This window comes from Mastigoproctus giganteus, chromosome 6, assembly GCF_048544385.1.
Source record: "Mastigoproctus giganteus isolate SK-2022 chromosome 6, ASM4854438v1, whole genome shotgun sequence".
Classification (NCBI taxonomy): Eukaryota; Metazoa; Arthropoda; class Arachnida; order Uropygi; family Thelyphonidae; genus Mastigoproctus; species Mastigoproctus giganteus.
In genome coordinates, this window is record NC_143580.1 from 56,214,962 (window position 1) to 56,237,677 (window position 22,716).

Genomic DNA, 22,716 nt, shown 5'->3' on the forward strand with positions numbered 1-22,716 from the left:
ACACACACACACACACACACACACACACACACACACACACACTTAAGTTTAACTAACTTGTGGGCTTTTTCTCAATATCGCCCTATACCCATTAAGTAAATCCTCAGATAAATTTATTATTATTATTTTTTCTGTTTATACACCAGGACGACCAAATGATCAGAGGAGTTCACAAGATAGACAATACAAGAAACAGCACCGTATTCAGCAGTCACGGGCTTGAACCCCGGTCACTCAAGGCACGTGTACTTATGCACCCGCGCGCCTGACCACTAGGCTATGGCGTACCATTGTGTATAGCATCACCTTTTATGTCCTTAAACGATGGTAGCTGCTCTACAATATCATTAACTTTTGTTCCCGGCAGGCACACCCTGGTCCTATTCCACCTATTCTTTTTGCACAGTATATTTCCTGTTTCCCTGACAACAGAGTCAACAATAATAGCTACTTCTTGTGGGACAAGCACTTTCCACTGCTGAGGATGTCTTTATGTTGTCTGATGTATGAGTAGGCTCTAGTGTTGAGCTGGGCAACTGAGTGCTTGATGGGTTCCTCGTTTTGATTCCTTTGAGGGCCTCAACACTGGTGTTCAAGTTCATCAGAATTCTGAATTTGCACTTAACCCCTTTGGATATATCATGTCTCTCCATAGATGATGGGGAAACAAGTAGTGCACTATATAAATCTCTGAATCATAAGAGAACTGCCACTGGCAGTTCTCTTCTGAACCAAAACATTCCCACTATTTAGAGTCTTTTGCTTTTGTACAGGGGCCATATTCAGAGTCAGATTTGTTTTTGGGCTGCACTGAGTGATTCGAGAAAAATTAGTGTTACATTTTTCAACAAAATGTATTGCACATACACTTTTGCGCAGCCACCAAGGTCAAATAAAAGGCATGCCATAATTGGAGTCAGGGAACATTTTCATAGCACCTCCCATACACAGACTGTTCAGATTTGGCATGCAAATATTTGATACAAAAAAATAGATAAAAGAAACGGAATTCACAACACCAATAAGTGGCTTCATAACATCAACACAACACACATATTCGCCGCAACGAGCACCAAATCTTTTAAATTTGTTTATTTACACTTATTTTAGCAAAATTGAATGTACATGGTTCTTTAAAAATAATTAACAAAATTTAAAATGCTGTTTTGGTTCACTTTCTGCATGGGCCGTATCCAGCCCGTGGGCCGTAGGTTGGACGCCATTGCTCTAGTCTATGGCCTGATTTTAATCTTAATTTAATTTTAAAACACCACATGAAACTAAGAAATAAGAGTATAATAATGTTACTCTATTAAGTATTATTACATTATGTATTATTGATATAGTTATGTTATAAAATTACATTCATATTGCTATAACTATATAGTTTGTAGACTTCATAAAAATACATCTAATATTAATTATATTCCTATGGAATTACACAGAAGAATACTTAATGGAATTTATAGCATTCTTATCTTTTTGCAATGAACGGTGGTGGCAGATTCTTTCCTACTTTGACTTTCATTTTTTAAGCAATTTCAAAGTCTCAGTAAGAAACAGAGTCATCCATTGCATCAGATGAAGCACAAATAATAACTGAATTACTAATTTTAAACAAATGGATAACAAAAACCCATAATTTTTAGTAAATACAAAAGTCTACTGAGCAGCTTTTGAATTTAGATCTCATTCAGTACTACTCATATGATAATTAGATAAAAGCATACAAAAAACAGATATGTGACCATAACAAAAGGGGCCTGGTGCTTTTTTGACCTCAGGTCTCTTGCTCTAGAAATATTCCTATAAAAAGTTCACTCATTCAGCAAAAAAATATTTGCAATGAGTAATCTAATTCAACTTGTGCAGTCTGAGCCCACACACTTGATTGTACTGAAGTTTAACACATTTACTACCTCTAATGCATATAAATGTCAAATGACAGGCATTAGAAGTGATGTGCCATTAAAGTAATTGAACTCATTGCTATTTTCAACAAAGCTTGGTTTTTGTTTATGAACTTGGCACACAGTTTTATTTATTCTTTGCTTGTGTTGAGGTTAGTTTATGTACGTGGGAAAGATTTTTGTTAAAATTTTTAAGCTTGTTCTGTTTATACACCTAACCCAAAAGTAAGAGTTCAATTAAAGCTAGAATTCCAGATTGTTACTGTCAACCATTATTTACAAATTTTCGGAATGTTGTTATTGTTCCTTGACAACAACGTTCCAAAAATTATGGCACATTGGATAAATTCTCTCAAATATAGGTGGCAGTAAACATACTAATATTATTAATGTGAACAAAATTTAATGCATTAATATGTGAAAATTAAATTATATCTACTGTATTTCTTATAAATAAAATGCACCTTCAAAACAACGTATAAACAAATAATTATACCTTGTAATTTTATTTAATTATTATTGATTTCAAAGTCAGTATTAAAGTAAAATAAAGTGGAAATTATTACTTCCATATATCAGAAAAGTGTAGCAGGATTTATTTGAACAAACTTTATAATAATAAATTTTGAATGCTATTCATTAAAGTAAAATTATGGTATAACAAAATGATTCATGCACTCCTAAAAACAAGTCTATTGTAACAGTATTTTACTGTATGTAATGGCTAAGGTACATTTCCTATATTGCATCATTTAATACATGTGGATTTTATTTTTACAACTGTAGGAGAATATTGCGAATGGCATTATGTCCCTAGTAAAACTTTTTTTTAGGCATGAACATTGTGAGATAATTTTGCCTTTTTAAGCAAAATGCAGACCTCTTTAGAGCAACTTTACTAATCTTTACAAAAATATAGCTTCTCTTGTCAGATCTGCAAATATGAGTAATGTCATTATCTATTAACAATCTGGTTAAATAAAAAGAAAGGTTATGGAAACAGAATAAAATGAAGAAAAATTGAACAATGACTCTAAACCATCTAAATTTTATATAAAACTCAGAATTATACCAAGTTCAAATTAAAAGGATGTGGTATCTATAAATGTAGACTTAACATGCCTTTCAAACAAACAATAACACATAACTATCACAGACTGTTATGGAAATGTTGTGCATTATACTGTTCCTTTACACAGTGCACAATTTTCCTAGAAAATTTTTTATAAGGTAATTATTTAGATGCATTTTGAATATTTTTAGAGAAAAATTTTTCAATAGTATTAAATTACTGAAACTTAATCACTGATGTCATAAGTGAGGGATGATGGGGTTTTCAAAATATCTGACTCTTCTATTATTATGGTAGTGGCACAAGCTTTTGAGCCGAAACTTTAATAGTACTTTTTTAAAAATTGTCTGTAGTGTGGATGGCAACTTATTTTTTCATTACTTTTTGATACAATTTAAATATAATATAAAAATTATCAGGCTAATATTTTTAAATATTACCTCATACTGGGCACTGCATGGTAACCAAATCTGAATGTGGCATCTTTGTCAACTCTGGAAAAAGAAAGAGTAGAGAAAAAAAAGTGCTTGGTATAAGAATATTAAATAGCTTTTTAAGAATACTATGCTTTCATTTAGTTAGAATTACAAATTAGCTATTACTGAATTATGAATTAACAACTTTATATTGAAATTTAAATGTTCAGAGTAAATCCAGTTGTAAATATTTCATATAATGAGCAATATAGTTACCATTGTGGTGAAATACTGTATAATAAATATTGAGGACTGAAATTGCAGCATTATTGATTCTGCTTAATCAATTTGCTTAAACAATAATCAAAATAGCTTTTCTTTATAAAGGACAATTATCAATTATATATTTTTGGGATAATTTACATTAAATAAAATAAAATTAGTAATATGTTTCAGGTGATTTTTCTCAGCCTTCTTTAGTGTATGCCAAAATAAGCCATATTCAAAATGTACACATTATAATATTTGTAAATTTTAGCAGCAACTAAAGAAGGGTGAAAAGTATCATCCAAAATGTTTGACTGCTTTAATTTAATGTAAGTTATTCAAAATTAAAGTGTTTCTAGTGCAGTAAAGTATCATTTTTGGGATATGATTTTGAGAGGATAAATCTGTGTTGAAAACAGTTAATGAATTGGTAATGAAAGTTTTTTTTTAGTTGTTTTTTATGTTACAGAAAAAGTAATGTTTTCTCCAAAAACGTTTGTGGCTCATGTGGTGAAAAATGAGTTTCAGTACTATTAATTCTTTCCTTCCCCATGTAAATGGAGAAGGAAAGAATTAATAGTGAAAGGGAAGGGGGTAATGAAAGTGAGCACTGAGGATACTCATGGGATTCTTCCTCTTGCTCAGAATAATCACCTGAGAGGGCATAAATTCAAATTGAGGAAAGACAGATGTAGGATAGACGTGCAGAAATTTGCCTTTAGCCAGCGGGTGGTTGGTTGGTTCGTTATGATAGCCTAAATAAGTTTAAGGCTCAGCTGGATAGGTATTTTGAATGAACAGAGGGGTGAAGTGGAAGTGGGTTTTTTTTTTTTTTTTTGGCTGATGCTGCATAAGCTTGCTTTCTTGCATCAAATGCCTTTACTAATGCTAATCATTAGAACACCACACTGTCATAGCTGCCATTGCCATGCTCACAGTAATACAGCACAGGCTGTGCATACAATTACACGTAAGAACTGCCATAAGATACTATCAGCAATTTTTTTTTTCTGTGTGGTGCCTGTTTTATGCATTAACTATGTTATAGGTAATATGTACTTGCATCTTATTTGATACATTGGTTTCTGAAGATATCATGCTGGTCATAAATGCCATAGAACAGACTACTGCCTTGTTTCAGTAGAATTTTCCAAATTGGCAAAATAAATCTAATTGTTTGGTTGGTTGGTTTGTGTTTTTGATGCATCAGCTATCCTGATCATAGTGTGGCAGTTCTTATGGTCTCTATTGTGTATTAGATCTGCACAGGTGTTTATTTATGGGCCAATTCCTATGTTGCGTGAGCTGAAAAATCAGGAAAACTTATGGGGGTAATTTTTATTTCCTTAGTCTGAGATTGGCTAACTTCGGCCTTGAATGAAGAGGCACTTAATAATTCCTCCAGTTTCCAACAGTATTCAAACGTAGACCTCTTTAAACAAGTGTGGAACTTGCAGTACTATGATGGAGTATGCCTATCCAGTGCAGCTGGCTGTTATGTTCACCAAACCTAAACTCTGTGGACTTCTAGTGGGATTACTGGAAGTGCATTATGTATGCCATACTGAGGTGTATGAAGCACCATAACAAAGTGATGAAAGCTTTCTGAAATATAGTAATGTTATGTGTAGTAACAGTGGTCATCTTGAGAGCCTGTTATTTGGGAACCCACACTGATTATGGGATTATATCTGTTCATTGAAAGTCCATTCAATGTAAATGATAAGTTGGTGTTTAACAATTCAACAAAAGAATTAAGGAAAAATACTGCATGAAAAATAATCTGATAAATTATGATGGTCACACAGAACTTGGATGCAAGAAACAATTTTTACATATACTTAACTAAAATATTTGACATGGCCCTAAATAGGGATTTTGGACAAGGTCCTGAGATGGAGTGAGAGACTGCTGAAGGACAATGGTGGAGATTATAAGTGGGATCCTTAGGATTATAAATGGGTTCCCTTGAGGTTTAGTGCTGGGACCACTCTTGTTTTTGATTTTCTTGAATGATATTGTTGGGAGAATAAAGGGTAATGATGTAAATCAGGTTGAGCTCATTCAATGATCTGTACAGATTTCATGGATAGTCAGAGAAATAGCAGTTAAGTTTTAATGCTGCCAAATGTAGTATCCTATATTTGAGAACTAACAACCTATAAAGAACTTATGCACTGGAGGGAAGGGGGTAGCTGAAGGTGCAAACGAGGAGAGAGACTGGAGTGTTAAAATAAAATCAGGATGATGGTTATCATAAGTGTAAGCAATTGGTCCAGAAGGTTGTCTTATCAATAATTTATCATAGCTTTACATCTGAGGAGGAGGAAATAGTTCCATTATGAGTCAATCGCAGACAAAAAATTTTAATATTCTGTTCAGATCTGGAGGGAGACTACATCCAGAGAGAGACATTTTAAGTTTCTTGAAGGCACCCTAAGAAGATGGGTAGTTCATTTATTGAGAATGGCAAAGTTACATCCATGTGAGGAGAGATTATGATGTAGGAAGCTTGGAACTAGGCATTTGGTGGGAGGAACATATGATTAAAGCAGTAACTTTTTTTCTCAAATCATCCATTCCACGATATTATCATGGAATGGGTGATTTGATCCATTACATGATATTATACAAGATATGACTATTAAATAATGAGACTGTGTGTGTGCAGCCACTACACAGCAAGTGCCACCTGAAACAGTACAGCAGTTGACCTTGAACCTTTCCCTAGTTGTTTACCAAGTCATGTTTAAGCACACTTATTTACTTTGCAGTGAGACAGGTTTACATTACCTTGAGTTTTTGCAGTTTGCCAGAAAAATGACACAAAAGAATCTAACAATGAATCAACCTCAAACTTTTTAATAAAACTAAAGAAAACACCAACTGAAAGTTATAACTTGTTACATCAAGTTTATGGGGAAGATACTATGTTAATTTCAGTTAAAATTTATCTGTTTCTTTGTCCATATTGAGTACTGCTGCAACCATTTCAATGCTTAAACAGTGATCACTTCTAATCAATCTGCTTACCCAGTTCGCATTTTCATGAATTTAAGGCTGAACTAGACAAACATTTGGAGTGATCGGATGGGTGAAATGGGAAGGTTTTTTTTTTTTCTGATGCTGTATAAGCTTGCTTTCTTGCATCATATGCCTCAACTAATGCTAAAATGCCAATGTCAAGGGCTTGCGTGTTTGAATGGCATAAAAGATGTTTAGAAGGAAGAGAGAATGTGGAAGACTATGAATGACGAGGCATTCCAGTATCCATGAAAACTCAATTTAGGCATGGAGAAAAGTGAATATATGCCAAGATGGTGCCAAAAAATTTGAATGAAGATCAAAGAATGAAAAGGTTCCAAGCTTGTGAAGATGTTTTAAAAACAAAAAAAAAAAAAAAACTGAAGAAGATCAAGACTTTCTAAGCACTGTAATTACTTGCAATGAAAATTGGCTGTTTCATTATGACCTAGAAACTAAGACAGTCATCAATGCAATGGAACACAAAACAATCCCCCCAGACCAAAAAAAACAACAAGAATGAAAACCATGCTTCTTGTTTTCTCTGATATTAAAGGAATTATTATGGCTGAATATGTCCCATCAAATCAGGCTTGTTGTTGACTCTGTTAACAACAAATATAAAATTTCGTGAAAATCTGCCCAATGGGAGTCAAATTGTTACATGCAGATGGATACTGTGAAAATAATAGGCACTTATGCTAATGTGCATAAAAGAGAGGTGGGGTTAAATATTAAGCCTGTTTTCAATGTATCTTGTAGTAGTAGTAGTAGCAGTAAACTGTAAACATTGACACAGTTTATATTTTACTTCACAATTACACTAAACAGATTAACACTGCTTACAAACTAATTACCGTTTTGCTAAATCTTGTCCTTTTGTTTCCATGTGTTTCAGCAGGTCAACATGTTCTTTCTTCAACTGTTTAAGATTTGGAATATTTTGTTTTGGAAGAACTAGGAAGTGATATTTTGCCTATTGATAAAATTCAACATAGTATATATTAAACTATTTAATTGAGAAAATTTGATCAACATTAACTTAACAGCCACAATAAATAGAAAATAAACATTTAACAATCAAATAACAACAAATATAAAATTTCTGAAAATTTGTCCACTGGAACAGATTATCGTGAAATTGTTACATGCAGATGGATACAGTGAAAATAATAGGCACTTATGCATATATGCTAATGTGCATAAAAGAGAGGGATTAAATATAAAGGTGGGGGTTAAATATTAAGCCTGTTTTCAATGTATCTTGTTTTACACGAAGATGGATACAGTGCTTAAAAATTGTGATAATAATTAAGATGGTTCTTGTGATAATAATTAAGATGATTCTTGTGAAAATAATGAGTTACATGCCACTAAAAGACAAATTCATATAGAACAGTGAAACTGTTCTATTCCATTCCCTTTTATTATCCTACATTTAATATATATATATATATATATATATATATATATATATATATATTAAATGTAACCCCTTAAAGGTAATGTTTAAAAAAGTTACATAAGATAAAGAGGTATTCAGTTGATGAAATGGTTTCAATGAATGAAAGATTAATAAATCAGGTATGACAGATGCACCTAAAAGCACAAAGCAGCATTAAAGGATGCAAGGTATATATAAGTTTGTATTAATACATTGAATAAAGTATGCATAAATGGATGTGAAAGTTGCACAAAGTGCCAGTAACTGGAAGGGTGAGGAAAGTAGAAAAAGAAGTGTAGTATGTTTGTGAAAGGATGTTAATATTCTAAAACCTTTATATTTCTGGTGGATATATATATATATATATATATATATATATATATATATATTTATTATTTTTTAACTTTGGAATCTTGAGTCTGCTGTACAACTTCTGAGTCTTCAATCATTGGATAAATGTATTGTCTTTTTATAGTTTTTAGGCTTTACAGTGATATTTTTGTTATTTATTTTCATCAGCACTACCTACCGATATCATTAAATTTTCTATTTATTTGTGTTCTAAGTTTTTTTGTCTTTTAGGGCAATCTTTTGCTTCACTAATCCAGACTGTAGTTTGTAGTTTTACTCCTCTTTTAAGTAGCCAATATCCAGGATTACTGGTTTCTCATTAGTGAAGTAAAATTAGCAAATCTCTGATGACTTGTAAATTATGGAGCAGTTCCATGCAATATAAACAAGTTAAAATTTCAGGCAGAAGCTGTAAAAATTAGAAATAAATTTAGTAAGCTGAGGGCTATCTTATCTTTCTGCATGTTTGACAGCCAGTAGACCTGCAGCTTTTGAACTAAGACTATTCACTATCTGCTGATGTGAGACCAATTCTTGCTACTAGTATGAATTAGTTTTTTTTTTGCATATTTGAATTATGTTTAGGCTCACTGCTTTGATCATTTGTTCTAGTTTACTTACACTTTGCCTTTAAGTTTGTTTCCTGTTTAGAGAGTGCCAACCATATTACACTTTTCAGTTTAATCTGTCTGTTGTTTGTACTGGGGTATCCAGTTTTCTGGTATTCCATGACAGAATACAGATATCCAGGAATTCCCAATGGCAGATGCTTCTGTGACAAAGTTGTCATTGTGGTTCCCCAAAACTTTCTCGTGTTATTTTAATGTCATAGTGAGTAACAGTATTTGTTGTTGGGTTGGTGCATGGACAGTTTCCTTGAATTATTTCAGCAACACTTGCATCTTATTTTTCTGGATTCTGTGCTTCTGTGGGTAGATATTATCCCTTTCTAATTAATTTCTTGAAATTAATAAGAAAGGGCCAATATCTGTGGTGTAGGGTAAATGCCCTCGGAGAAATTAATATGAGAAGCCCATCAAGTTCTCAGCTGCCCAGCTCAATGGCAGAGCTCACTACTGTGCATCAGGCAACACAAAGGCAATCTCCAATGCACTGGTCCCACAGGAACTAGTTACTGTTGGTGACTCTATTGTCAGGGAGATGGGGAATATACTATGCAAGAAGGATAGGTGGAACAGGACCAGGGTATGTCTGCCAGGGGCAAAAGTTGATGATGCTGTAGAGCAGATATCTTTTTAAGGACAAAAAAGGTAATATTGCTGTATATGTTGGAACTAATGACATTAAGAGTAAGAGATCTGCAGATTTACTCAAGTACAGGTCAATGTTGAAAAGAAGTTGTGAGTTAGGGTTGAATGTGAAAGTGCCTGCAATTCTGCCCAGACATGATAGGAGAAAGTATATGATGAGAGCCTTGTCGATCAATTCGGCCATGAAGAGATTGTGCAAGGCTCAAGGGTTAGAATTTTTTTCAGCCTGATCTGCACTTGTTGACAGGAGAGACTGCTACTACAGGGATGGGGTACACTTAAATAGAAAGGGTGCAAGAATATTTGCTGATGGTATCGAGGCAGTGTTAGGTGGGTTGATAAACTGCTAGCTTGGGAGGGATACACAGAATAAAAGGTTAACAGTGGCCACAGGCAGAGGCAAAAAAAGTGATTCTTGCACTGCTTCTATTAGAATGAGCAGCAGCCTGGACAACAATGTGCTGAAAATTTCCAGGACTGCTGGGAGTCATAGTGGAACAAGTAAATACATGGGCTGTGTTAGGGTAACTAAGAGTATAAACAGGAGCATGTATACTTGCATGTATGCCAATGCCAGGAGTATAGTTAATAAATTTGATGAGCTTGAAGTGCTAGTCAAGACATCAATGGCAGATATTGTTGGGATATCAGAGACATGGTGCCACATAGATATAAGCAGTGAAGAATTGGAATTCAGAGAGTACAATGTGTACAGAAAGGATAGACAGGACAGGAAGGGAGGAGGGGTTATGCTGTTAGTTAAGAAACACATGAAATCTAAGGAAGTGCATCCAATTGATGTTGGTGGACAAGGCAATGTTGAATCTGTTTGGCGTGACATAAACACTGGAAAAGGAAAAATGAGAGTAGGTGTGTGTTATAGGTGTAATGAATCTAATGAGTATAATGAGCATTTGTGCAGAGAAATAGAGTGGGCCAGTAAATCAGAATGTCTCATAATGGGGGATTTTAACTTTCCAGATATCAACTGGAACTTGTGGATTGGTCACTTGCACACTAGCAAGAATTTTTTAGATTTATTGGACGACTGTTTTCTACAGCAACATGTTCGAGAGGCAACCAGAGGGAGTAGTACTCTTGATCTGATTATCAGCAGTGATTATTAATGCATTAAGAATTTGCAGATAAAGGAACTACTGGGTGACAGTGATCACAATGTACTGATGTCGGAATTACTTAAAGATGTTAACTACCATCAAGGCTAAAGGGAAGGACTTTTGCTTTCGTAAAGGTGACTACAGGGGTCTCAGACAGTTTTTAAATTCTGTACCGTGGGATCAACTGATGATGTTATCAATGTTGAATTCTAAATGGGAAGCCTTCAGGGACTTAATCTTGGAGGCTACTAGGCTTCTCATTCCAACTAAGAAATACTGTTCAAGGTTTAGGCCAAAATGGATGTCAGATGAATTAATGAGGCTCGTGGCAGAGAAGAAAAATGTATGGGACGCATATAAATTATCAGTTGACACAGAAGCCTATGGCAGATATAAGCAATAAGTCTGTAATCAAGTCACAAAGGAGGTTAGGCAGGCGAAGGCAGATTACGAGAAATCTTTGGCAAAGGATGCAAAGAAAAACAGCAAAGAGTTCTTTACTTGTGTAAACTGTAGAATGAAAGGGATGAATCAGATTGGACCGCTTAACATAGATGGGTTGACTATTGATGATCATGCTCAGGTAGCTGATAAACTGAATGAGTATTTTGCATCTACATTCATACATGAGGAGCTATTCAGGGAGGGGAATGCCAGAGGTGTATTAAACTCTGGCAGTAAGCTAGATAATCTTGTAATAACTGTAAGCAAAGTGGAGGAGAAATTGTTGAAGTTAAACATAAGGAAGGCACCTGAGGTGGATGGGATCTTTCCAGTTATATTAAAGGAGGCAGCAAAGGAAGTAAGCAAACCGTTAGTCATAATTATGAGAGCTTCGTTGGACTCAGGGGGACGTCACTATGGACTGGAGGTGTGCCAATGTGTTACCAATTCAAAAAGGGGGTTCAAAAGGTGACACAAGGTACATGTTGGAAGTAATCACAGAATGGTAAGATGCACACTTCATATAGATGTAAGGAAAGAAAGGAAAAAACTGACTTGAGTAAATAATACGAAGGTCTTTGAGATAACAGAAGAGGAGAAAAAGCAGTATGTACTGGAACTTAAGAACAAGTTTGAGCTTCTGCAGACTGCTCAGGACCAAGATATCGACGAGGAATATTACAACTTTCTGAAAGTGATAAAGTCCAAGGAAACCTATAGGTAAAAATAAATCCAAAGAAGAAAAAAATTAGTCAAGAAACACTTCTCATGATGAACCAAAGACAACAAATGAAGAGCAAGATAAACACTGACAAGGAGCAAACTGAGTATACTGAGTTATGCAAAGCCATTAAAAAGAGACTCAGAGAGGACATAAGAAGATTTAACACAAAAAAAGTAGAACAAGCATTAAGGGAAAACAAAGGACTTGAATCAGCAGTAATACAGAAAAACAAATGATACTGAAACTGAAGAATAGTGATGGTGTACTTATGAATAGCAGAAGACTACCATAGAGAATTATACAAGGAGTGAAGGAATGATTCCAGCAGTGGGGAAGATGGATCGCAAATTAGTAACACGTATGACATATCCAATATTCTTCCTGATGAGGGAAGATGTGTTGAAGAAAATGAAGAATCAGAAAGCCCCAGGGGAAGATGAAGTTACTGTAGAGTTGTTAAAATTGGGAGGAAGAGACATGACACAAAAACTGGCAAGACTTCACAAAATGCATTAGAAAAGGTGTGATGCCTAGGGAGTGGAATAATGCAATCAGTTTTGCTGCATAAGAAAGGAGATAAATCAGAAATTGGAAATTATAGACCAGTTAGCTTGTTATCCCACATCTACAAGTTGTTCACAATGGTCATTACTAACAGAGTAGAAAGAATACTTGATGAGAATCAACCGACAGAGCAAGCTGGCTTTAGGACAGGATTCTCAACTATGGATCACCTTCATGTAATATCACAGCTAATGGAGGAAGAAAATGAATATAAAACTCCATTATGCCTGGGATTTGTGGATTATGAAAAGGCATTTGACTCCATACAACATAAGGCAATGTTTCGGGCACTGAAAAGACAAGGCATAGATACCCCATATATTATGATTTTGAAGAAAATATATGAGAACGCTACCTCCTTTATTAGACTAGACAAAGACAGTAGCAAATTTAAAATTGAGAAAGGAGTTTGACAAGGAGACACAATATCTCCGAAGTTGTTTACTGCTGCCCTTGAGAAAGCTTTCAGAAGATTAGACTGATCGCAGAAAGGAGTCAATGTGAATGGAGAGTACCTAAACCATTTACGATTTGCAGATGACATTGTGGTCATAAGCCACGATCCCAAAGAATTAGGGAAAAATCTCAATCAGTTATGCACAGTTAGTAAGGATTTTGGACGAAAGATGAATATGGCTAAAACAAAAGTAATGATGAACAAGTATGCCACAGAAAGGGACATAATGATTGAAATAGCAGTAATTGAAAATGGGGAGTCATATACTTATCTGGGACAAGTTATTAGCTGTAATAATGATAAATGGCTAGAAGTCAAGAGAAGAATAAATTTTGGATGGATAGCATTCAGGAAATATAGTCACATACTGAGGAGCAATATCCCAGTTTGTCTGAAACGTAAAATAATGAACCAATGTATACTCCTCACCATGACTTACGGAGGTGAAACTTGGGCACTCACCAAAAGAATGGAAGAGAAGCTGAGAACTACACAGCGAAGAATGGAACGAATTATATTGGGAATCAGACTGTTAGATAAGAAGAGAAACACATGGATTAGGCAACAAACTGAAGTAAAGGACATTCTTATCAAAACTAAAGAACTAAAATGGTCTTGGGCAGGACACATAGCTTGAAGACATGATGACAGATGGACTAAGAAATAACAGAATGGTACCCAAGAGGAGCTAGAAGAAAACCTGGAAGACAACGGCGGAGATGGATAGATGAAATTCATGAGTTTGTGGGTAGTAAATGGATGGCCATTGCACAAAACAGAAGGAACTGGAAAGTTGCTGGAGAGGCCTTCATCCTGTAGTGGATTTAAAATGGCTGATGATGATATATTATGGGTTTATGTAACTGTTGGCTAAACCACAACACCTTTGCCTTGTCGAGGTCCATGTATGCAGACTGTTTCATTGTTTTTCTGATAGTCATGCCTTTAATGCTATCAGATGTTCGCACAGAATCAAATAGCTTCCCTTTATTTTTTATGTCACATATGGTTTGGTTATCAACATTATAGTGGTTCTTTAAAGAGTTAATGGATGCACGATTTTCAAACTTTTGAATAATTTGAAATTTTTATTCAATTGAAAGTACAACTCTTTTATGTTTACTCATCATTCATTTTTACAATTTCTAAACAAAAAAAAAATATATGTACTATAAAAAAAAAATTGACACTCCTGACAAATAAGAAAATAAAATTTGTCTTTTTGCAGTCCGACAGAATACAACAATCCACACAATGCACTAAAGCAAACTAAACATTTGTTCTCTTTTCATTGTTTTTTTTTTTTTTGTGCGGTAGGTGTTGAAGACAACAAGGGTTGTGGGATAAGTACATTCATCTCCCAATCATGACTTATAATGCCACTTCTTGTTGTTTATTTACGACTTGCAAAATAAAGGTATAAACAGATGTTTATTATTTGAATTTTATGATTTCTGGTGGATTTTTTTTTTTAACTTGAGTCTTGAAGTGCCCCAGTTAATTGAGAGTCTGCTGTACAACTACTGAGTCTTCTATCGATGGATAGATGTATTGTCTTTTTATAGTTTTTAAATAAAGGTTCTACAGTGATATTTTTTAAAATTTATTTTCATCAGCACTATATCATATCATTAAATATAATATTCTATTTAATATAAATTAAATATAAATTTTCTATTTATTTGTGTTCTAAGTTTTGTCTTTTAGGGCAATCTTTTGCTTCCCTAATCCAGATGACCTCTCCCATCCCCCAATCAATCCAAATTAATGAGGGTCTACTGTATTGATTTCTCTTGTTTAGCTACATTTGATTAATTTAATTTAGCAAATCATAATTAATAGATCACAAGTTTCAATTCAGTAAAAAAGCTAAAAATTAATTTTTTATAATTAAATTAAAAAGTAGTATCACACAGATGTCACACGAGTGCCTTTGTTAAAACTGAGGGTTATGAGCGGTGGAAGGTTAATCTAGAATTAAAAAAGTAAGGATACATGAGAGACGAGAAGAAATTACCTTGGGGTATTTATCTTTAATAATGACAATTTTCTTATCTGACTCTACAAGAAGTGATGGATCTTCCATTGATGCTTTCAGCCCAAGACTCCAATGAAATTTTTTTTGGGAAGTTGGTCCTTTTTCATCTAATTTTCTTTTTTCTGCCATTTTTGGTATCTAATATTCCTGTTTCTTTAAAAAAAAAAATTGCACACTTTAAAAATTCTTATATGAATGGGTCAGAAGTATTTGAAAGTGAACCAAGTCAGTTTCAAATAGTATTGAAAAAAATCAACTTTTGCATATGAACCAATAAAAAATTTATTGTTGAATAAATTTAAATAAATTGTCAATATTTGTTTGAAAATAGTTATAAATATCTTCTGTCTTTGAATTTCCTAGGAATTTGAAATGTTTATCCTTAAAATTTGGATTTAAACAAAAAAAAAAATGAACTCTGTTCGTTTTAACTCAAATATTTTCCCGCTTCTGTAGAACACAAAGCCCTATTACTAACTATTTTTATTATTTAAGATTGAATAAATGAGTAATATCAGAAATACATTATTTGTTTTATTTAAACAAATAATGTATTACTGAAATAAAAAAATACAATTTTTTTTGCACAAAAGAAAAAAAAAAAAAAAAAAGATAAAAGTGGGTACATTCGTACATATATTCATGCATAATTTGAGACTCACTTGAAGGCACTTCAGCAGATCCAGTGTTCTTTTCCACCAACAACTCTTTGTAGAAACTATGGTGACAAGGAGGAATAAAAGGCAATAATGAATCATGTCTGCTTTCTTTGCACTTGTTATGGGCTGACGGTCTTTGTATAGTTGATTATATTTAACCTGCACCAACGAAGACAGAGGTCTACCAATTTTCTTCTTCTTCTGTACATCAATTTCTTTGAATGGCATTAAATCACTTGATGAGTTTTGTAAAATATTGAGAAGGGACACCCTCTTTTAAACTGTAGCTGTTGAAAGTTAAGCCAGTTGACAGGCTCCTTGCTAATGTTTTTTTTCCTTCCTGTTGATTATGGCCTTTTCTTCAGGCTCTGATGACAAATCATTGTGCTTAAGTTCAACTACTTTAAATGGGTCTTTTTTTCTCTGAGTTTTTTTATTATATTAATCTAGTCATCAGGGCCATATGTCAATGAATGTTTCTTACTAAACTTTTCTATAACTCTAAAATCAGTGTTATTTGGTAAGTAGGAGTGACCAGAAACCATGAATACTACGTCGGTTGTATTGCTGGCCATAGAAGGGTCGTTGCACAACTTCAGTAAATTAAGGGCAACCTTTATATTGCAGTTTTGTCCCCTGAAAGCATCACAATAGAGAGTAATGTTGATGCATTGGCTGGCGTTATCTTTTAATGCTTTGTAATAACAGTCAAGATTTCTTGAGACCCTCTTCCACCTTCTGTCTCATTCCACACATACATTAACAGAGGGTCCAGATTTAATTGGGTGGACACCACAATTGTATATGTACAAATTTCTCTTGTAATTTGTACATATACAATTGGAAATGCAAGAGCTTTTTGCAAATCAAAAGTGCAAGCATAATAATCATCAGAAACCTTTTCAGCCACTTTCTGTAAATCAGTTCTGATGTTGTCAGCTTCAGAAAGATGAAGCTGTTTTTCAGTTTGAATTTGTGCCCTAATTCCAGGATCTGCTACGATTCAAATGTTATAGAGAGAGATTTATATTCACACAAAACAGAAATATATCTAATTGCAGTGCATGAAAAGGAAAAAAAGATGGTCATATAATTATAACAAATGATATACTCATTATTTGTGAGTATTATTATCTAAAAAATTCTACAAACATACAGATTTAATGCAAAAATCTCTAAAATAGCATTACTTTTCTTGTATTTTTTATGATTTTTTTTAGGAGCATTAGCAACTAAGGCCATATTGCTTCCGGGATATGCAGTGGTCATTCCCTGACCTTTCTGCATCCTCTGTATTTGGTGGTGACGGGCTCGAACCCCAGTCTAATCAAGAAGCGTGTGCTATGCACTGGTGCTCCTTCCCACCTGGCTACTGAGGCGCCTGTATTTTCTAGGAACAGATACAGTCAACAGTATACAAAAAATTTACACCTTATAATTAATACATCAGAAACAACTTAGATTAATATTTATTTTAGTATTATTAGCAGCATATGATGCAAGTTCATACAGCATCAGCCAAAAAAAAAAACCCTTCCCATTTCGCTGATCCATTCGTTCCAAATGTTTCTCTAGTTCTGCCTTGAATTTATTTAAGCTATCAACTTCCACAACAACAGATGGAAGTTTGGTCCAGCAATCAACTACCTGCTGGCTAAAGGCAAATTTCCGCACATCTATTCTACAACTGTCTTTCCTCAGGATGAAACTATGCACCCTCAGGTTTGTAATCCGAGTAAGAGGAAGAATCTTGTCAGCTTTGAGCCTGCTCAATTCATTCAAGGCCTTATACACTTCAATCAGATCGCCTCGCGGGTGTCTAGTCTCCAGAAGTTGCAATTTACAGAACTTAAACCTTTCTTCGTAAGAGCACCCATTTGTTTCCCTCACCAGTCTTGTTGCCCTTTTCTGTATTCGTTCTAGCAACTCCATATCTTTCCTAAAATGAAGCTTCTAGACCTGTATGCAGAACTCAAGGTGTGGCCTGACCACTGCCTTATACAAGGGGATAATCACCTCCTTGCTCCTGCTTGCAAAATTCCTCTATATCATTGACAAGACCCCATGAACTACTCTGGCAGCTTGTCTGCACTGTCAGAAAACTTCATATCTGATTGCACAATTACTCCCAGGTCTCTTTCATTCTCCACTACCCTGAGTGTAACACAACCCAGTTGGTACATTTCTTTGGGGTTACTGCTACCCATATGCAGTACTTTGCATTTGTCAATGTTAAACTTCAGTTGCCACTTCTCAACCCATCTGCCCAAATTTTCCAGATCCTGTTGCAGCAGCATACTGTCATTACTGTTATTAACAACCCTGCCAACCTTTCTATCATCTGAAAACTTTGACATTAAGCTTGATATACCTTCATCAATATCATTGATAAATATACAAAACAACAATGGGCCCACCACCGAACCACGAGGAACACCATTAATAACATTAGTCCACATAGAGCAGTATCCATTGATTACCACTCTGTCTTCTCCCACTCAACCATCCTTTTATCCATTATAGAGGCGCCTCCGTAGCCAGGTGGGCAGGAGCAGCAGTGCGTAGCACACCCTTCTTGATTAGACCAGGGTTAGAGCCCGTGACCACCTAATACGGAGGATGTGGAAAGGTCAGGGAATGACCACCGCATATCCCCGGAGCAATATGGCCTTAGTTGCTAATGCTCCTAAAAACCAAATAACAAACAAACAAACCATCCTTTTATCCATTATAGCAACTTTCCCTTAATGCCATACTGCTTATATTTGTACAGTAGTCTTCCATATGCAATATTATCAAAAGCTTTCCAGAAATCCAAGTAGTAGTAGTGGCATGTGATGCAAGAAAGCAAGTGTATGAGCTTATGCAGAATCAGCCAAAAAAAAAAAAAAAAAAAAAAACACACCATTCCCCCCAAATGTCTGTCCAGTTCCTCCTTAAATTTATTCAGCCTATCAACTTCCATAATGACAGATGGAAGTTTGTTCCAGCAATTAACCACCCGCTGGCTAAAGGCAAATTTCCGCACATCTATTCTACATCTGTCTTTTCTTAATTTGAATTTATGTTCCCTTAGGTTCTTAATCTGAACAAGTGGAAGGATCCCATCAGAATTCAGCGTGCTCAACCGATTCAAGGCCTTATACACCTCAGTCAGATCACTGCGCAGGTGCCTAGTCTCCAGCCACTGCAATTTGCAGAACTTAAGCCCTTCTTGGTAAGAGGATCCCTTCATTCCCCTCACCAGTCTTGTTGCCCTTCTCTGTACACGCTCAAGTAAATCTACATCCTTCCTAAAATGAGGCCTCCAGACCTGTACACAGTACTCAAGGCGTGACCTGACCATTGCCTTATACAGAGGGACAATCACCACCTTTTCCCTGCTAGCAAAATTCCTATATATAATTGACAAAACCCCATGACCTGCCCTGGCAGCCTGTCTGCATTGCTCAGAAAACTTCATATCTGACTGCACAATTACTCCCAGGTCTTTTTCATTATATGATATCAAAATAATTTTTTGCATCCAGTTTCTTTGTGACCACATCATAGTATCCAATCAAAATGGTCAGACAAGACTTCCCCTTAACAAACCCATGCTGTGTCCGAGCCATAACTGAAGTCTTGTCTAGATGATCCTGCAATGCTTCTTTAACCAGTGCCTCCATTAATTTCCCTGGAACAGAAGTTAACCTAACAGGTCTGTAATTACCTGTGTCTCCCTTTGTGGATTGGGGTCACATTTGCACATCTCCAATCCATGGGTATAACTGAAGTCTTGTCTAGATGATCCTGCAATGCTTCTTTAACCAGTGCCTCCATTAATTTCCCTGGAACAGAAGTTAACCTAACAGGTCTGTAATTACCTGTCTCTCTCTTTGTGGATTGGGGTCACATTTGCACATCTCCAATCCATGGGTACCTCCCCCAAGTCCAGGGAAGCTCTCATAATTATGGCTAACGGTTTGCTTACTTCCTATGCCGCCGCCTCTAATATAACTGGATAGATTCCATCCACCCCATGTGCCTTTCTTATGTTTATCTTCAACAATTTCTCCTCCACTTTACTCACAGTTATTACAAAGCCATTTAACTCCCTGTTAGAGTTTGATAAACATCTGGCCCGCACCTCCTTGAATAACTCCTCATGTGTGAATGTAGATGCAAAATACTCATTTAGTTTGGCAGTTATCTGAGAATGATCATCTAAAGTCAAACCATTGTGATCAACAGGACCAATCTGGTTCATCCCCTTCCTTTTGCAGTTTATATAAGTAAAGAAGTCTTTGCTGTTTTTCTTTGCATCCTTTGCCAAAGATTTCTCATAATCTGCCTTCACTTGCCTAACCTCCTTTGTGGCTTGATTACAGACTAGCTTGTATCTACCATAGGCTTCTGTGTCGCCTGACAATTTATGTGCAACCCATGCATTTTTCTTCTCTGCCACGAGTCTCATTAGTTCATCCGACATCCATTTGGGCTAAACCTAGAACAGTATTGTTTTTAGTTTGAACAAAAAGTCTAGTAGCTTCCAAAATTACTTCCTTGAATGCTTCCCATTTAGAATTTGCTGTTAGTAATATCATCAGTTGGTTCCATTATACAGAACTTAAAAAAATCTCTACGATCACTGTAGTCACCTTTACGAAAGCAAAAGCCCTTCCTTTTACCCCTGATGGTAGTTAAATCTTTAAGTAAATCCCACATCAGTACACTTTTTGACTCTTTAACATGCTGCTGTGATCACTGCCACCTAGTGGTTCCTTTATCTGTAAATTCATAATGCATGAATAATCATTGCTGATAATCAGATCAAGAGTGTTACTCCCTCTTTTTGCCTCTCTAATATGCTGCTGTAGAAAACAATCATCCAACAGATCCACAAAAGCCTTGCTAGTGTTGCGAGTGACCTACCCACAAGTTCCTGTCTATATCTGGGAAGTTAAAATCCCCCATTATAAGACACTGATTTACTGGCCCACTATTTCTCTGTATAATTGTTCATTGTACTCGTCATAGTCATTAGGCCTATAACAAACTCCTACCCTCATTTTTGTTTTCCCAGTGCTTATGTCACACCAAACTGACTCAACACTGCACTGTTTACTTATCTCAACTGGATGCACTTCCTTAGATTTTATGCATTTCTCACTTAACAGCATAACCCCTCCTCCCTTCCTATCCTTTCTGTACACATTGTACTCCCCAAATTCCAATTCTGCATCCCTTTTATTTGAGTGACACCACATCTCTGATATCCCAACAGTATCCACCTTGGATGTCTTAACCACCACTTCAAATTCATCATATTTAATTACTATATTCCTAGCATTGGTGTATATGCTAATATACATGCACCTGTTCTTACTCTTAGTTACTTTAACACAGCCCATGTATTTACTTGTTTCACGACTCCCAGCAGTTCCTGGAATCAACAGAAACTTGCTTTCTGGGCTGCTGCTCATTCCAATAGAAGCAGTGCAAGAACCATTTCCATCTTTGCGTGCAGCTACTGTTAATCTATTAGTCTGTGAATCTCCTCTCCAGGGCCAAATTATGAATTCGATAAAGAAATGAATGAAGGAAACAGTTGAGATTATTTAGACTAGGAATTAAGTTTTTTTTTAAAAGGGTGCTGCTACATGAGTGGTTGCCTTGCATTATTTTGTCAAAATAATGCAAAGTGTTATTTTGCCAAAGTAATCTACTAGCACAGGAATAGGAGTATAACATAATTATTTCTGAAATTAACTTATTTTTATTACTTTAGATTGATTAAAAAATCCTAGAGAGGGATTATGCTGGAGTACAATGCCAATGCTCCACACAAAAATAAAACCACTGATGTAGCTAAGTTGATAATTATACAGGATATCCATTTATTGTGCAGTTAGTCAGTTCAGTGGTTAGTCAGGGTATCCTTTATTGTTCCATTGGTCAGTGGTTTATCGTGATGTAAATATGGCAACAGACCACATGATGTTATTATATTTAAGTGAAATATTTTTAGATTGGTGGAAAAATGTGTTTCTTTGTGACTGCAGTAATATTTGAGAGATAGTACAGTACTTATTAGTGTGATATGTAACATGGGATCCCCTTGGAAGAACATATCTTTATTTTATAATGTTACTTTGATCAAGATCATATTTGCAATGTCAAAAACATGCAGTAATAATTATCCAAACAGGCCTGTACCAAATAAACTATTCATTGCATTTGCACCACTGATGAACATATTCTTTATAGATTTGCATCAAATTTACATGTTTATGAGCACAAGGTTTCCACTTACAGCACATTCTGTAACAATTGCATTTAAATTCTGTATTAATTTAAAAATTTTTGTATTTCATTTTAAATAAATAATCCTGTATTAAAAGCAGTGAATGGTTCAGTTCAAGTACAGTACGCTCAGTGTTCCTCACTGCTTTCACTGTCCAATGTATCACTGTTTCACTGTACAATAAAGGAGCAGAAATAACTACAATTTCAACTGGAAATTAATGGGGAAGATTCTGTTACAGGCAATTACATGGCCTGCGTCAGAGTTACAAAAAAAAACAAACAAAAAGGCAGACCCATACTTGATACTGCACTAATATTAGGTGACGAATAAATTAATTTCATGCATGTGTAAACTTTTCTAGCAGTGGATGCTGTATTTAGTATAAAAGATTTTATTAATCATTGGCTAAATAAACTAATGCCAACAACCAAAGCTGACAGATTTAAAACTTATACATGCAGTACCAGAATTTGTGTAGTGTGAGATAGTTGGAAGCAAAGTTAAAATGAGAGTGGACAAATGCTATGCACTAGAAGAGCATGTACATGAAGACAGAATGGGTAAACAAGTTTGAATGTCTCATTATGGGACCCTGCATTAATTACCCCTGTACTGGCAACTATGATGTCATCTGATCTGCTGGTAATGATCAAAACCAGAATAGTCTT

The 22,716-nt window shown here is 35.2% G+C and overlaps 1 protein-coding gene across 3 annotated transcripts in view; it reads right to left on the reverse strand.

Moving 5' to 3' along the window:
• Positions 1-22,716, reverse strand: part of LOC150084306 (aprataxin-like) — a 54,758-nt gene that overhangs the window by 19,260 nt on the left and 12,782 nt on the right. For 2 of the 3 annotated variants that reach the window (XM_090375149.1, XM_090375153.1), the window contains exons 2-4: positions 15,080-15,253; positions 7,547-7,665; positions 3,423-3,476 (exon numbers count right to left, since the gene is read on the reverse strand). In XM_090375149.1, coding sequence (XP_090231275.1) covers positions 3,423-3,476; positions 7,547-7,665; positions 15,080-15,229 — 323 coding nt within the window. In that variant the 5' untranslated portion in view covers positions 15,230-15,253. The remainder of the gene's footprint in view (positions 1-3,422; positions 3,477-7,546; positions 7,666-15,079; positions 15,254-22,716) is intronic. The other variant, XM_090375152.1, reaches the window with a different exon arrangement.